Below are 18,086 nucleotides of genomic sequence, written 5' to 3'. Positions count from 1 at the left end.
CCAAAATTTCATATATTTTTATGAAGATTTTGGTGGACCGATCGGGCCACCAAGAAAAGTCGGATGTTTGCCTTTATACTTTTGGAAATGAACAGCGCTAACACTCGACTCCGTATGCTAAAATAAATGTCGGATATTTGTTTTTATTTTCGAGAAATGAATAACGGTATAATATCCGGCTTTGTATGATACTAAAATTAATGTCGGGTGTTTGCTTATACTTTTGGAAATGAATACAGTAAGATTTAGCTTCGTAAGGTGCTAAAATTTATGTCAGATATTTGATTTTGCGTTCGGAAATGAATGAAGATAACATTCGGCTAAAGTAGATGCCGGATGTTTGCTTTTATGTTCGAAAGTAAATAGCAATAACATTCGGCCCCCGGAAGATGCTAAAATAAATGTCGAATGTTTCCTTTAACGTTCGGAAATGAATAACGGTAATATTCGACTTTGTATGATACTAAAATAAATGTCAGATGTTTTCTTATACTTTAGGAAAAGAAGAACGGTAAGATTCAGCTCCGTACGGTGCTAAAATTAATGTCGAGTATTTGATTTTGCATTGGGAAATGAATAAGGATATCATTCGGCTGTGTAAGATGCTAAAATAAATATCGCACGTTTGCTTTGACGTTGGGAAATGAATAATAATGATATTCAACTCCTTACGATGGTAAAATAAATGCCGGATGTTTGCTTTTATGTTCGAAAGTAAATAGCAATAACATTCGGCCCCGGAAGATGCTAAAATAAATGTGGAATGTTTCCTTTAACTTTCGGAAATTAATAACGATAATATTCAACTCCGTACGATGATATTAAGATGTTTGATGTTTGCTTTTATGTTCGAAAGTAAATAGCAATAACATTCGGCTCCGGAAGATGCTAAAACAAATGTCGAATGTTTGCTTTAACGTTCAGAAATGAATAACGATAATATTCAACTCCGTACGATGATAAAATAAATGTCACATGTTTGCTTTTACGTTCGAAAGTAAATAGCAATAACATGCAGCTCCGGAACATGCTAGAATACATGTCGAATAATTTTCCTATCTGTAATTTGCCCGTGTGCTTCATGGTTGTGAGGGTAGCTCTTAGCCACGCTGGTCTGTAATTTCATACACAGCCCTGTCGCTTTAAAAACGCTTTGTAATACATTATAGGTCCTGCAGTATAAGATCAGTAACTTGTAATCATTCGTAGTGACGTAGAATGCGTTTGTATTGTAGCGACAGCACTGATTTTCATATTATTATTCGCACTGATTTTCATATTATTATTCATATCAGTTCAATTCTATTTGATCAAAATCCGGTTAATTTCACATGATCGGCGTTTGATGACAATAATAATGGAACTGTGCAAAAGTATAGGAGACAACATGCTTAGCGGACGATTCCTCCTTTTGATTCCCCTCTCCCTGTCTCATTCCCTCTCAGCTCACTTTGATCTTTCCTCTCCCCAGCCCACCCGACAAAGAAGAAGTTCGGTACAATACAAAAACAAAAACAAAACTAAACTAAAACTAAAACAAAACAAGGAACATGTGCTGGCAGAATAAATGGGAATGATACCTATGCCCCAGCCAGGCCAAGCTTGTGGAAATTTCCATGAAAGCAGAGTGGATCAATCAATAAGTTAGTGTTGCCTGCCAGCAAAAGAATGCGCGTATGCATTCCTTCACACCCCACCCGTGTTGTAAACCACGTGTAGATATCAATTAGACAGTCTGGCCTGGGAGTGGGAGTGAGCCAGGGACATGTCTCTAGCACTAGTCTTGAGTAAAAGCCCCTTTTGAGTTCCTGTAAACGTCATATGATACTGTTTTGTCTTTCTTTTCGCCTAAAAAAAAGCATATAGCGAACAGACCTCACCTCCCTGATATCACAAATGGTCATGTAGCCATGCAAAAGGATTGATTTATCCCTTCTAGGCAAAAACTGAATTAAATGTCCTTTGATAGAAAATTCGAAATCTAGCATGCCTGGATAAAGACTACCTTGGTACCTTCGCAATATGTACCAGGCCAGCCAGAGCCACGTGTTCGATCGTTGAGAGCTCGCGAAGGAAGCAAAACGGTGAGCTAGTAGCGGCATGTACGTACGTATACAAAATGCACCTCATTGGTGAAAGCGTGGGGCTGATCGAATGCATTCTAGAAGACAAAGGCTGTGAACCCTGGCAAATTAATCCTGTTGGTAGTGTTACCGTTAGGTTTTAACAGACAATAGAGAGATTAGACAAAGTCACCCTCATTGTTGATGCATTCTCAGTTTCATTCCGGAATGCCCGGCTTATTTTCTAGGCCAGGCGACGGCCGGAATGGGTATAGAATGCGCGCATTCTCGAGTGCATGCCACTGAGATAAAAGGTACTAAGTATTCCGAACGCATTCTGGAATAGATACCAACGAGTGGATGTCCGTCGTGCCTAAAAAGTTGTTAGGACTGACAGGGCTCGCTGGCCCTGTGAGAGATTTGACTTGCAACTGCAAATAAAGTAATACAGTTTTGCCTGAAACTTTGCGTTGAATTAGAAACAAACGCAAATTGGCATTGGATTAATCAAGGTTGCCTTCGATATTTTCCCTACGAAATCGTGCGTCCGCTTATAAATAGCAATGAACTTGCTTGCAATAAAATGCAAATTTGCGTACGGCTCGCTCTCGGGCGGGAACTTGCATTTGTTGATGCTTTACCTCTCGCAACTACTGAAATTTCCCAAGCTCGGTGCTTAGATTATGTGCACTATACCACACGCTATAACACATAATACTTTATGCGTATCGGGGATTTTCGGATCGATATCGGGAGTTGTAGCGAACGAGTAGCGCGAAATGGTAAATTCGCGATTTTTGTAAGCATCGGGCAGCAATTCTACCTTCATACTTAATGCCGAATTTGGTTCGATACTGCACTGCTGAGGAGCTGAATCATGTCAGAATTCATTTCTGTAACCTAGAAAATCAGTTAAGTGTAATTTTCAGGTCAAAACAGTGCTTGGCCCCAAACCCTCCTATTGCCGATGGCTTCTCCGCTTTGTCTGCTAGTAATATGTAGCACTTTCTATTCCATTTGATTAGTGAAGGTTGCGTTCGATATTTGCCTACGGAATCACGCTTCCTTTTAGCAATGAACTTCCTTGCGTTTAAATGAAAATTTACGTACGGTGCGGGGACTTGCATTTGATGTTTTAGCTCTCACAAGTCACAGCTATGCTTCATAAAATTTCATCTCAAGCCCAGGGCGCAGATTGTGTGCCCAAGTATACTCGGACCAGGGAGGTGTCCCTGCTCGGACGCTGCACTACGTACACGCACGCGTATCGGGGATTCGGATCATGAGTAGCGAGCGCGCGAGTAGCGCGAATTAAACGGTAAACTCGCGATTTTTTTTAAGCATCAAGCAATAGTATATTTATGGCATTTCTTCCTTAATACTAATTGCCGAATTTGGTTCGCAGTTGCATTGCTGAGGAGTTGAATCATGTCACAATTCATTTCTGTAACCTAAAATACATTTGCACATGTATCAGTAAGTGTAATTTTCATGTCAAAATAGTGCGTGGCCCTAAATCCTGGATTGCCGATGGCTTCTCCGCTTAGCACTAGTAGTATAAGCTTTCTATTCATTACGAAACAATAGTCGCCATTCAACGAGGGACGCCTCGAGACGCATCGGGACGCATCGGGAGGGTAGAGGGAAGGAGCTTATTTTGCGGACGCAGCGAGACGGCCACCAGGTAAGCTCCTTTTCGTACATGCAACGGTCCATTTGTGAGGGCTCGTCTTTTACAAGTATACTTGGGAGTTAGCCGACGCTTTGCGACGCTCGGCGGCGCCCGCCGACACGCAGTCTAAACTACTGGTTGTATGCCGTCGCTAACCGTCGCTGGGTGTCCTTTGACGTCGGAAATTGAAAGAAATTTGCAGAAGCGTCGCACCGCGTCGCTCGCCGTCCCTAGTTTACCAGGTGCGCCTAAATGATGTGTTCAAAAGTGTGCCGCATCCGGTAATCTCATGAAAAATTCACCTCAGTGACGTCCTCGTCCCTCAACAACCACTGCCTCAACCAGAACCCTGCATGCCGCAATCAAATATGAACCATCATGCTTTTTTTTTCTTCTTTTTTTTTTCTTTTTTTCTGCTGGTGCAAGACAACTGCATCTGAGGAGAAAATCCATTCGTTTATTAAAGGTACTGTTTACCATTGTGAGCAGCGATGTAAAAGATATTTGAGTAAGCACATTTTGATGCATTTGTAGTGTAGGTCAGCTGTATCACAAAACATTCTACCATATAAAAAATTTGCAATAAAGCCTACAATATATTAAGGAGATGTGACTATTTTTCTCAATAAACCATGACTTTAGACAGATTTTTCTAGAAACAATTCAATAACTACTGGGGGGGGGGGGGGGTAATTGCCCTCTGGGGGTAATTGCCCGGATAAAAGAGTCTTAGCAGTTCTAGCTTGGCATTCATGTCCACATCCCTCATGCATAATCCTCATTTCATTTCTTCATGCTCGAAAATTCTCAAACGATTCATTGGCTTCAGGTCATATCATCATATCATTCGTAACCCTCATTTCTTTCCTTTATTATTTTCTTGCTCTAAACTTTTCTGGAGATTCATCACCTTCGAGTTGTCTCTTTCAGTTCTCTCAAAGTTAATGCCTGGGGCTTGGACTTGATCAATGATGCCTACATTCACATGGATAATGTGTAAAATTTCAATATTCAAAGTTTCTTTTGAAACTCATAGCACCCTATCATGCTCTGTGTATAGTGAATCTGGGTCTGCAGAAAGCTATAAAAAAAACCAAAAAAACATCAAGATGATAGAGTTTAATGATGGGGTACCATGACAGCCCTGGAATTTCAAGTGTAATTCCCGTTGGCACTAATACACTGTATGACATAATTTGTCATATTAGAATTGTATCATGGCCATTATGTATGGGAATCGACTGAATGGTACTCCTTATTGTTGTTGCTGTCATCATTTCTTTAACTGGGTCATATTTATCATTGCAGATGATGAGGCTCTTCCATAACCTGCTAAACGACTGGATCATTTTATATGCCATACATTTGAACAGCGAGTCTAATTCTTCGCCAATGGGGATTTCCCGACAATTTTTGCAAGTGGTTAAATTCGCGACCGTGGAGTATAAGAATGAATGGAGAAATATATAGGCAGACACACCGCATTAATGTCCGGATCAGAGTTTATATTTTCACACACTGTTTAATTGAAATTCATGAATAGCACCCGACTAGCAAAATTTGCAAGAACAAAAAATCCTGTGAAATAAATGCTGTGTATACAATGTAAGTGTACAAGTACAATCCTGAGAGTGCCACATACTCTGTGCTACCTTAAAGAGAAGCAGAATGGGTGTCTCATGTGCTTCACTCTGATCTAGGACATTATTTTATAGTCAGGTATCGAATATAGGCCTACGTACATGAAGCCCCAGCATCACTGAATATGGTTGTATGAATAGCCATAGAGGACAAATGTAAATAAAACACGTCAGTAATTCAAAATGAGTTTGTCACTCATTGTAACCTTTCCAAGGAAGACATTTATACATAATTATACAGCCTATTTTGTACTGAATGACAATTCTGGTTGCCTATAGGCTCCATTGCCTGCTATCATGCATGGCTCCTGTTAAACTTGTACATTTATCTCTCTTTGTTCAACCATTGTTTGGTGCACAGCGGGTTATGTGTATAGACCAACAAACGATCAGGTATATATGCAGTCACAACCTCAAGTCTGCACCTAGCCTGAATGTCTAGACATGCAAGCATACACAAACATGATTTTATCCCCTCCCCCCACCCCACCTTTCTCCCTTGGTAGAAAGCAGGAAACCATTGATAACACAGCACACAGGAGGACTAAAAAAGAAGAGGGGAAGGTGAAAACGGGGTAAAGGAGAAAGGAAGCAAAATACCTCCCCCCCCCCCCCCCCCCACCTTCTCCCCAAGGAATCTCATTCGGCCTTTTGATGCACTTTTTTTTTCCCTCCCTCTCTCTCTCTTCAGAAGCCTCCAAAGGCAATGATCACTGGGGTGACAACCACCTCACCAAGTTTTTTTTTTCCCTTTCAAAGGTGGAACAATGACCTTGAACGTGTCAGCCACCCACTGCCCTTGCTCTGACCCATAAATGACTAACCACCGCTACACACACACGGCTACATGCCAGAACTCTCACAAACTTCAATTTCTCCCTCTTCTGCTGCATTCGCTACCGAAATCACCAGTACCTACTTGATAATGGACATAACCTCTGATTCTGATAATAGCAAAATTATATCTTTGATATAAATCCTAAACAAGTCCTTTATCTGTATTTATATTGAAAAAAAAAAAAACTTCTGTAGTGAAAGACTGTTCAGTGAATTACTTTGAACTATCAAAACAGTCAAAGTCCCATTAGGATATCCCATATCTTTAAAAAAAAAGAATAAAGAAAACAAGATTTATGCTGAAGTGTGTGTTTTGGTTTTTTTTTAATGAGAAAGCTTGTCCATAATGACATCAGTACTCACTCATATGTAAGCTCTTGATTCATCTCACAGAATTCGATTATCAGTCAGATTTTTAATCCACACATATCAGATAAATGATCAATGTAGTGTGAATATAAATAATCAACATGTCATAAAAGGACTTGAGGTTTTCTGTTTATTAGCATTTTACCTGATTAAAAAAGTACATAGTGTACAACATACAAGTGTACATTGTAGACCTATATGTACTTGTTCTTAATTTCTATAGCAGTTACTGAACAAGGCAGTCGCAAAATAGAACACAGATGTACTAAGTATTTCTCGCTGTTGATTTATAACCTGATAGAATGTACGTATCTCAATGCTGAGCATAAGTAGTATATGGCTGCAGTACTGCAAGTCCTTCTTAGAGCTGTTTGCTACATTGTACATCATGCAAGGATTGACTCACTCATTAATACTTTGGCATGAAAACTTAGAAGGGTTGAATCTATGATTGGAGCAGGGAGCTCTAGCTCTTCAATGAGGGCAAATGTGACCTTGCACATACACATGCCTTGATTTCTAATCCATGTCCTATTCTCAAACATAATCCTAATCCTAAGCCCTTTGCATTCAATGAAAAGCTTGCACATCATGTTCTCCAGATCTCTGAGTGCTAAACAGCACCAGCTTCTAGAGGGATTTGCAATTACTGCATGCGCTACCGTAAGCATGGGGAACAGCAAGGACTACAATATTGATGAGTATCGTAGTTGATCATGCTGATACCTAAAGGGTATCTTGGTTTGATAAAACACTGCACAAAGGAACTTGTTTCACAAAATGGAGCTCAGGATTTGAAAAATGATTGTTATTTTTTCTTTTGTTATTGTTGCTTCTATGATTATATCACACTAGAAATGCGAGTGGATTCACTTGCAAGTGTACATTATGTTACTACTACCACAGTAAAAGTGTTTTTAATGTGGCTGTTAAGCATACAAAATGCATAAAATGATTAGACACACTCAAACCACTGCCTCTGTACAACCCCGTCATAGAAACATGTCGCCCTATGGGCATGACTGGATAGCAATGTGTTCTGTTACTAATGTAAACTGAGAGCAGTGATTCTATTTTTAGGAGCATCTTATAGATCTTGTTTGGCTTGTCCAGAAGCCCACAGTGCAAAGCAAAAATGTTTAATAATCTTTGAGTCGGCTGGGAAGACCCGTAAGGATTGGAGCGACAATCCCTCCTGCCCTATATGTTTTTCCCTCATCTCCCCCTTTTTCCGCCAACAACCCCTCCCCTTTCCTCATCCCCCATCTCTCATTCATACCGCCCTCTTTCTTTTTCTCCCTCTATATCTACCTCTCTGTCTCTCTTTCTACATTTTCTCTGATTAAAAGGGATAGTATAGTATTGATTGAGATTGAGATTTAAAAAAATTTGCTTTTAACTTTTTGATAGACACTTAAAACCACTTTAGAAAAAGTTAAAAAGCATTCAATTCTAACTAAGATGAATTCAAAGTTTATTTGATGAAAATTGGTTTTGAAATGGCTGAGATATCCAAACAAAGTGAAACAAAGTGCTCCTAATATTAAAAGGTGGGCCCCGCCTTTTATTAGGGTCACTTTGTTTTGGATATCTCAGCCACTTCAAAACCAATTTTCATTGAATAAACTTTGATTTCCTTTAAATACGCTTCTTTTTTTATTCCATAAAATGTTTCTCATTATCTCAAAAAATCATCATAAAAAAACACTGGAAACCTCACTCCCCATCTCAACTGAAACTGTATCATCCCTTTAAACAGGGAGGTATCACCTCCCTGCTATAGGAGTAGTGGACCTGGGACGTTGAGCTGTGATGACAGAAGAGAATATCCTCTCAAAAACAGTAGTGCTGAACTTTCCGCACTGCAGAGACTGTCAGAAAGCATTAGGAAAAGCAGTAGCTGGCAAAAAAAAAAAGAACTGCGAAGGTCTTGATGATCATACACTGTACTCTATAGAAGGGAGGGGTTACTCCTTTGCACAGTAAATATTTGCAGCAATCATACATGTAGATCACACTTCGTCTGGGCAGCGAGGTGGGCTTCCCACCTCCCTAGTCTGGGGCAAGAGATGCTGTACTTCATATGGAAGAAAACATTTCAGATTAAACCTCTCCTGAGTTCTCTCTTCTTTTTTTCTTTCTTTTTTTTTTTAGGGGGGGGGGGTGGTGAGATTAATTTTTAAAACTTCCTTACAAATGATATGCATAGTAGGCCCTTACCCTTTTTCCCTTATACAGTGAATGCACTATGTACACTATATGAGAATAATATAAGCCCTTTATGATTTTTCATGTAAAGTCCTTGTTTGGTGTCACGACAAAGAGCCATGATATTGAAGAGCCTCTCAAAAGCATCATGAATTAACTTCGAATTCTAACGTTCACACTGACATCTTAAATGCACAATATGCCACTTATGCCATGACAGCTTTCTGTGATGGAGTCCCATTGTAACTCCACACAGAACCCACACTGAAGAAGTATTGGTATCGCTGCTTACTATTGTACAAGTAAGTTCTCTAAACGAAACCCAGGCTGAAGTGTTGGTATTGCCGACTGCTGAGTTCTGTATTTGTCCACGCTTATTCTGATTACAGATAACAGTTTGTCTTTATCTTTAAAAAAATGCGGACTACTATGCATGTTGACTCTGTACTTCTACACAGCCACACTGTTTGGTACCAAAGTGGGACCACCTTCCCCATGGGTATAATCCTGCCATCTACAATACATATACTGTATGTGTAAAGTCCAGGCATTATGAAGTATTGATACTCCCCTTCTAACTACAAAGTATAGGCCCTCTACTACTAGTAATACATGTACACCTCAGGTACCAGAGTATATACAGGTACTGAATTTATGATTCATGTTAAGATCGTTTTTTCAGTTTTTTTTTTTTTTTTTTTTTAAAGATTAGCAGGCATGATACTTGAATTACAATGTAGGGCCTACTAAAGGTACAATTGTAGGAGCAAGGAGGTATCACATACAAATCTACATTGTATCTCCTCGGTAGGAGGATGTAGACCTATAAAGCTGATTAATATGTTTACAGTAGCAAACGTAAAGAAGCTTTGCTACTTTGGGAATTTTAATTTCTCCCAAAGATGGTGTGGTGGTCAGAAGGTTCTTCTTTTATTCCTGTAGAAACTGATATACAAATTATGTAAATACATGCAGACCATCAAATAGAGGTCCACAAGTTTCCATTTCGCAGTATTTGGAGAATTCTCTCACCTCAAACAAGGAGGAAATCGTGTACCATAGAAAAGAATCCTACTACACAGTTCTTGTACTTGCACACCCTATATTCAATCTACATCATACATACATGTCACTGATGAACATATCTTTTTTTTAATACTGAACCTTTGATAATCAATGGCTAGGACAAACCAGTTAGATATGCATATGGATCATATCATTCACATTATCATAGATTCTTGCATTGACTTCTGTAGTAAACTGGTTATTAATGCTTGGTTGTTGACATTGACAGATCGTGGTTCAGGCACAGAATGCTCAAAGTCAATTCGAAGTATTTATGGATATGGGCAAACAGCATTCATCTTCTTTTAGTTTTGGTTTACAGTACTCTATTGTTAGAATCTATAACCTAGAAACGAATGTGTAAAAAGTAAATCTGTTGTATACATGTCTACAATAAAATAATCTCTGTGGTGTCTTGAAACTCTTGTGCCAGTGGCGAAGGGCTGTCTGTAGGCCTTGTAAAAATTAGTGTCGGGTCAATGTACAAAAAAACAGCAGCGCTACTTAAATAAAAGGATGGGAGTGAATTGACTTTATGTCTAGTTCTACACATGTCGTCTATTTGCGAATACTGCGCAGATCGAGACAGCTGGTTGAGCACACACGGCTCTGAGCTTTTACCCCCCGTTCCGCGCCGCCTCCTCCGCTTTCGCAAGCGGGGTCGGGTCGAATATCGCCGCGGAGCAACAATTTGCCAGCAAGGCGATGCCTGCAGACACCTGTAAGATCGTTGCATTTCGGTAGCGAAGGCCGATAACATATCACATATTTACTGGATGCTGCACTTACCTAGATCCTCCATGATGACTTGTTTCCCCTCTGTTCTAATAAGAGTTTAACTCGTTACCTCCGGGCAGAAAAATCATAAGACAAGATCAGATGCGGACATCGACGGTAATGTAAACCCTTCACGTAAACACTGCATGCAGCGAACGGTATTTCTCCTTTGCATGTATGCACCTATGTGGTTTGGTGTACCCATAGGCCCTAGGATGCACTCTTTACGATATGAAGCGTCGTCTGCGGTTGTTGTGTACATGCCGCTTGGCGTCACGTGATCTTTCTTCACAGTCCTTATAATTTTCATGAACGGTCTCACAAGCAGCAGCCCACCGCTAAAAATTTGCGAAGTTTGCTCTTGGAATGTGCCGAGATACCACCTGTTGGTCCCGTTGAGTTTTAGTTTACTCGGGTCGAGGTTCAGAACATTGTGTATTACAGATAGAAAGAAAATAAAACGACGATAAAGACATTGACAATATCATTATTGCAGGGTTTTTTTTTAATCATTATAAGATAATAATGATACCAATGTAATTATCATTCTCGTTTCATGATGATGATTATAATGATAATGATGGTTATGGTATCCATTATCATTATCATTACTGTAATCATTATTGTTGTTGTTATCATTAATACAATAATTACAATAATTATTATATTAACTAATTAGGCCTATCATTGTCATTTTCAATATTGCACTTCGGTTTGAATTTTTTCTATATATCACTCAAATCGAGGTTCGGAGCATTATTGTAATAATAAGAAAATAAGAACGATGGTGGTACTTACATAGCTACTAACTTTTGTGACTATCATTTATTATAAAAACTATTAATATTGTTACTATTTCCATTGCTATCATTCTGTACTACCATTATTATCGCTTTAACTTGCTTTTGGAATGTTCCGAGACACAGTATAGATTTCTCTCACCCCCCCCCCCTCTCTCTCTCTCCCTCCCTCTCTCCCTCTCTCTCTGAAGTTGAGGTTCGGAGCATTTTATGATAACAAGAAAATGAGAACGATGACATCGATTACGAGAAATGTCATAGATATTCAATGTTATTATCATTATCCTTATTACAATTATTCTTATCAACGTATGATCATCATTATCATTGTGATTAATGGTTGCACTATCAATGGTCATAGCAGTTTATAGTAAGAGGAGGAGTAGGCCTTGTTATCATTGTCGTTGAACAAACTCATATAGGCCCCCGTGGCGAATGTGTGACAACTCAGTAAATCACAAAAGTGATATCTTGAAACTATACTACACTACACTATACTTATATCTCATATATTATATTATATTCCACATACTAAGAATGTTGCAATAGGATTGGTCCAGAGCTGATCACGTGATGAAGCGTAGTTTTGCCCATCACATCACCTGAGAAGAAAAGTTCGTTACACTCTATGTTGATAGTCCCTTTTGTTTCGCTGATCTCCACACAGTCCACATAGTCCTAACGCAAGATGAGTACGCGCGAAATAAAAGCGCGTTGCACTGTGGACTATCATGTGACCTAGGTCACTTGATAGTACACAATGCAACGCACTTTCACTTCGGTGCCGCGCGGTGCGCGCAACAACTTCATTGTTTTGTCATCTACGCGCACACGTAGCCTAAGCCCTAAGGATACCTAAAGACAGCTAAAACGGTTTCAGATGTGGAATAAAGTGGGAATTACTAGGACCCTAGATGTTGAATATAAAGCAAATAAACATTGTATTATGGATCAAAAATTAATCCTCTGGTGAATGCCCATAACGTGAGTGAGTGTGTGTGTGTGTGTGTGTATTGGTGTGATTGATCGTGGAGAGGTCTTCACGCTATATATATTCTTATATTCGTCATTATCTTAGCTTAGATTCGCCGAATCAAATTCTAACATTGTATCCAGTGGGGCTGTTGTGTCTGACTTTTTCTTTGTTTGGTTTCAAATAGATAAACAATAGATTAACACTATACCCAGTGGAATTTCTTGTTATAATTATGATCATTACTAGTAACACCTCTAAAGGTTTCCTTATATGCGGATAAAGTATGAGAAAATGATATACTACGAGAATGTATAACTTTTATTCAATTTCGGTATATTTATGTAACGTGTCATCCACATGATGATTCGTTCATTGATCGTTTTCAAAATAATGTTGTTAATAGCTTAGTGGACGAGACCCCGACTCCCAATTGGAGGACCCGAGTTAGATTCCCACCAAGTGCTTTACGTCCCGAGCATGAAGATGGTTTTACCCACCATGTCCCTCTCAACTCATTGTGTATATAAAATGCATGGGTATGTCCTGGCGACGCTTATAGGGTAATAATAATGGCAGGGCCCTCTGGTAGAGCAGTGGCAACACTGCAGAGGCTACCCTGGATAAAAGGTATTATTATTATTATCATTATTATTATTATTATTATTATTATTATTATCATTAGTGTCATTATCATTATTATTATTATTATCATTGTTATTACCATTATCATTATTATCATTTTTATTACAATAGAAAGATAGCTAATTGTAAAGTTTCACCCGTGTTATCTGTCATAAAAACTGTGATAAACAACTGCACACTCGCTATTAGATGACTTGTAGCACTTCTGTCATCGCCTTACCGTTTTTAACATTGACTTTCACACATAAATTCAGATTAGAGCTTATTTCTTTTTTACGAATAAAGAACAAATTATCTCACATTTACTTCTACACAGAATCCACACTAAATCGCTTAGATTTTTTAACTAATGAAAGAATGAAATGCCTCACATTGACTTTTACACAAAATCCACACAAGTATATTATAATTATCTTTTAACTAATAAAGAATAAGATATCTCAGATTGATATTTGCGCAAAATCCACACTATATAGTGTTTATATCTTTAAACTGATAAAGAATGAAATAGCTCATATTGACTTTTACACAAAATTCACACTAATGTGTCTTATGGTCGGTGGATGTAGGTTCTACGCTATCAATTATGATCATTATTTTTTTTTTTAGTCATTCCATTTTGAGCGCATCATCACCTCAAGTGATTTGAATAGTAATGTGTGATATACCTCCATTATCAAAGTATTGTTAAAACTGCAGACTTCCACATCTTTCTTACTTTTTTGGACTTATTTTTTTAATGCATTTTCATTTGGTTGATTCAATTTTTCCCCTTCGGTCTTGGGAATTGAGTCTAGGGTTAGTTGTATTTGGAGAAGGTTCGTTGAATGTTGTATGGTGTCTCGACAGAAAACACACACACAAACAAACAAACAAACAAACAAACAAACAAACGGTTCTATAGGACAATTACCCCAGACCCTTCCCCTGACCCTAACCGTAATCCTAATCCTGAAACCAATCCTAACCCTTACCCAAAGTCTGACCCTATCACTAACCTGCATTTAGCTGGGGGTATTGTCCTGATATGAGAGGGGAAAACAAACAAACAAACAAACAAACAAACAAACAAACAAACAAACAAAATAAAGCATTTGAGGAGCATCACTCAGGTGACGTATAAAGCAGTCATGTGACCTTTGTAAATATCTTATAATGTAATGGACCACTCTTGTGACTGACCTAGTACATTCTCTGTTGACTTGAGACTTTGAATTTTTTGTTTTGTTTGTTGAGCTGCTGTAACGAATTTCTGTCTCCGCTTGAAGTAATTCGTGTTCGAATATGCTGTCGGGTGTTTCGAGGGTACTAGTCTACTATGCTGGTCGCACACTAACACCACGTGGGGGCGCTCTGATCATTACTTCAGCAGAGCCTTCGTACTTCAGCAGTGTATACTTCAGTATTGGTATTGCGTTTATGATCAGCACCATGACTTGTATTATACCATTATTATCTTACACAAACGTTGTAATCCGTAGACTGTGCTGTCATCTATTTTGATATTGACAGGAACTTTCGAGGGAGCGAGGACGATTTCACAATTACATTTAAGACAGTGAAAGAGAGAAGAAGCCTCTCCGCCCCTTTTCTTTATAATATATTCAATGCATATCATATTCTTTATTCATATACACCTCCCTGATATATATCAACTGTCTCTTCTTCTATATGTTGTCGAAACTAATACAGAAACATCAATTGAGAGATATACCGTATGTCCAAAAAAATTACAACGGGACCCTCCGCAATGATAATAATCTTTAAAAATAGGGAATCAATGTAAATACAAATTCAGGATATGAAACTATAACTCATTGCCCACATCTTACAGAAAACCCCACATATTCGATTTGCTTCAGTGGTCAAAGAGAAATGAGGAATTTTGTAGAGGATGTCAGGAATCTCTTCCCTCCAAGTTCTGTTGTAGTTATTTTAAAGGAAGAAAGAAGAGATAGAGAAATGGGGTCCCATACAAATAATTTACCCCAAAGTTCTGTCTATATTGTATTCACACACAAGAGCATCGAAGTGCTAAAATTGGAAGAATCAGACTCATGACATGCTTTACAACAATCTACATTTCTCTGTGACCGCTTAACCAAATTGAATAGGGTTTTCTGCAAAATAGAGCTGAGATGTTATAGACCCTGAAGTAGCATTAAGACAGGTCAATCATATTGGGTGTTATCAATTCGAAAATCTGATTGTATTTTTTTTTCGGGACATACTGTATATACGTATGTATATATAGATAGATAGCTGTTCGCTGCGAATGAGTTTGAGGGAAGAAATCATGAGGATATCTACTCAATTATTGTTACCCAGCTGAACGGAAGTGAACACATGATTGGTTTCCACTGTCACTTTTAATCTCTTCTCTGTACGTTTTCACCATCGGTACCACTATTGTTTCAGAATATAGTGTGTCTGTCTCACCTCTGACTGAATTTCTTCTCGTTCTCTTTCTTTATCTCACTCTCACACACACACACACACACACACACACACACACACACACACACACACCCTCTTATATTCTTTAAATCCTTGAATCCGCTTCTCATATTCTTTATCTGCTTGTCGAAACTGACAAAGGAAAACCACATGAAAGAAGTGTTGGCATGGGCATTTCCATTTTCAAGTGTCATTGATATTTTTGATATCTTTATTTTTTTTCAATAGTAAACATGTTGGAATCATGAATGTATTAAACATCTCACACACAATCGAATTGAATATACATTCTTAAATCATACACGTGACATCAAGGTTGCCCTGAACACAAAGTTGACAAATTCAGTGTAGGTTATGGAATGGTGAAATACTGCGCCATTACATCGATCATTTTTTTTTCTCTATCATCATTCACGGACTTATATAGGGGCTATATCTTCTTTTAGAATCACTGCAGACAAAACCATTCTAATAATAATGATGACGATGATATTGTCTTCTATATCCAGAGCAGCCTTTTCAGTGTTATCACCGTTCTTCCAGAGGGCCCTGCCATTATCATGGGGTCATCCAGAGAGATCGACACCCACGAGTCATACAGCCCACGAGTTCGACATTGAAAAAAAGGTCCATGAGTCATACAGCCCACGAGTCATGCAGCCCATGAGTTCGACACTATAGGTAAAACAGCCCGCGAGTTCGACATGACAACACGGGGCTCAATGTGTCGGTCTCGTGGGCCTTGTTTGCTTAGTGTCGAACTCACGAGCTGTATGACTCGTGTGCGGTATAACTCGTGGTCTGTATGACTCGTGAGCTGTATGATTCGTGGGTGTCGAACTCGTAACGTGCACCCATTATTACCAACCAGCATTGCAACGTACCCAATTATACACATCTTGGTCATGAGCGACTCTTTGGATGGTGCAAGGTTGAGCGCACCATACAGGGATTCGAACCTTGTGTTTATAGATCCAGAGCCTGATCCACTGTACCCAATATGTGCCAGATTTCATTCACATTCGTTTATTCATGCCTTCCTTCCGAATTGCCTTATTGTTCTCGGGTTAAACTGAATATCTTCAAAGATAAGCAAAGGATGCATAAACAAGACGCTCTACGACAATCATTGAACTCCACACACCAATATTATTTTGTAATACAAACCTAACCTACACCAGCAAATCAAAAGCATACATTTACTTTAAAAAAAAATCACCCAACAGAGTATCCAGGCCTATGTTATTATACAAGACACATTCGCAAACCAACATAGAGGAAGAAGAAACCCGAAAAAGTGAGTAAAACCTGGTTAGTTTTCAATACAACACGCAGAATGTCCAAGTTATTCGCTAAACAGTGAGTACTAGGAATACATAAGTTCAAAACACTAAAGATTTTAAACTGATTTACCCATTTCAATAACAGGTCGCACCCCTTACAGGGCCCTGTCTTATAAAGCTTGTGATAGAGAAATCAATCAATCACAAATCTCTTGAAAGCTGCAATCAATCGCAACCTGTGATTGATTGATTGCAGTTCTCCGTCTTAATTTCAATCATAACGTTTTTATAAGATGGATTTGCATTCAATCGTAAAGATGTGATTGATTCGAATCAATCACAAGTCTTTATAAGACGGGGTCCAGAAGTTCTATTACATTATACAACATGTGCATCTGCGAATGAGTTTCGGCGCGGACCAGCTGCTTGCATCCTTCTCCGTGTATTCCATTCAACAACATTAACCCTTTATGTGCTTTGAGTGCCATTTAACAAAGGATACCTCATAGAAGACATCACAGCATTGCACACAATTTACAAGGTCCCTGGCACAGACAGGGTTAATCTTCTCTGTGACTCAACAAGCGATTTCACTCTTTGGCCTTAAGGTCAGTCTACTTTACTGACTTACATTATGAATGACAATTACAAGTAATCACAGTGTACATAAAACATATTGCTCTGTGACGTCATCAGGAGTAAATCCCGCGACTTCTTTTAACAACTCCTGAGACATACGTTAAGCACGAAGCAATAACACGCCTTAAACAAATCTAGCTTGTGTGAGGAAAAAAAATAACAATCAGTTAACCACACCAATGGGAATAACTAACGATAACACACGAATCGATCATCACAAATATTATGAAAGGACTGCCGCCAAGATAAATATTACATATGATAATATATGATATATACATTTACATAGAATATCAAATATAACACTGAATCTGTATCAAACATTAGAATACTATTTTCATTGATATAATATAGTCGCAGTAACAATAATGGAATCATTGCATATTTCTTCTTGAAAGATACTTTGTGAGACTGCCTAAGGATATCACAGACTCCAAATGTTAATGTCCGAGATAAGCTACAGGGATTGCACATGATCCATACGTTTGACTCCCTATATATGCTCTACTAATTTTAGCTTGTTCTCTGCGAGTTACAGCAATTTGTAATGTGACGGTGATACTGTCGCATTGTAAGATCCAATGATGATGGATATACCCAAATTTCTGCTGTAGAGCGATAATAGGGATTGTGATTATGATATTCATTGTGTATATTT

General features: G+C 38.6%; 1 protein-coding gene across 1 annotated transcript in view; it reads right to left on the bottom strand.

The window, feature by feature from the left end:
- Positions 1-10,730, bottom strand: part of LOC139737700 (paxillin-like) — a 112,792-nt gene extending 102,062 nt beyond the window's left edge. The window contains exon 1 of the mRNA XM_071648379.1: positions 10,644-10,730. Within this exon, the coding sequence (XP_071504480.1) occupies positions 10,644-10,656 (13 nt within the window). The 5' untranslated portion in view covers positions 10,657-10,730. The remainder of the gene's footprint in view (positions 1-10,643) is intronic.
- Between the last annotated feature and the right edge of the window lie 7,356 nt (positions 10,731-18,086).

The sequence above is a fragment of the Diadema antillarum genome, unplaced genomic scaffold (genome assembly GCF_040938485.1).
Source record: "Diadema antillarum isolate AM-2024a unplaced genomic scaffold, OU_Dant_1.0 seq00000700_RagTag, whole genome shotgun sequence".
Taxonomy (NCBI): domain Eukaryota; kingdom Metazoa; phylum Echinodermata; class Echinoidea; order Diadematoida; family Diadematidae; genus Diadema; species Diadema antillarum.
This window is presented reverse-complemented; position numbering and strand designations above follow the sequence as displayed.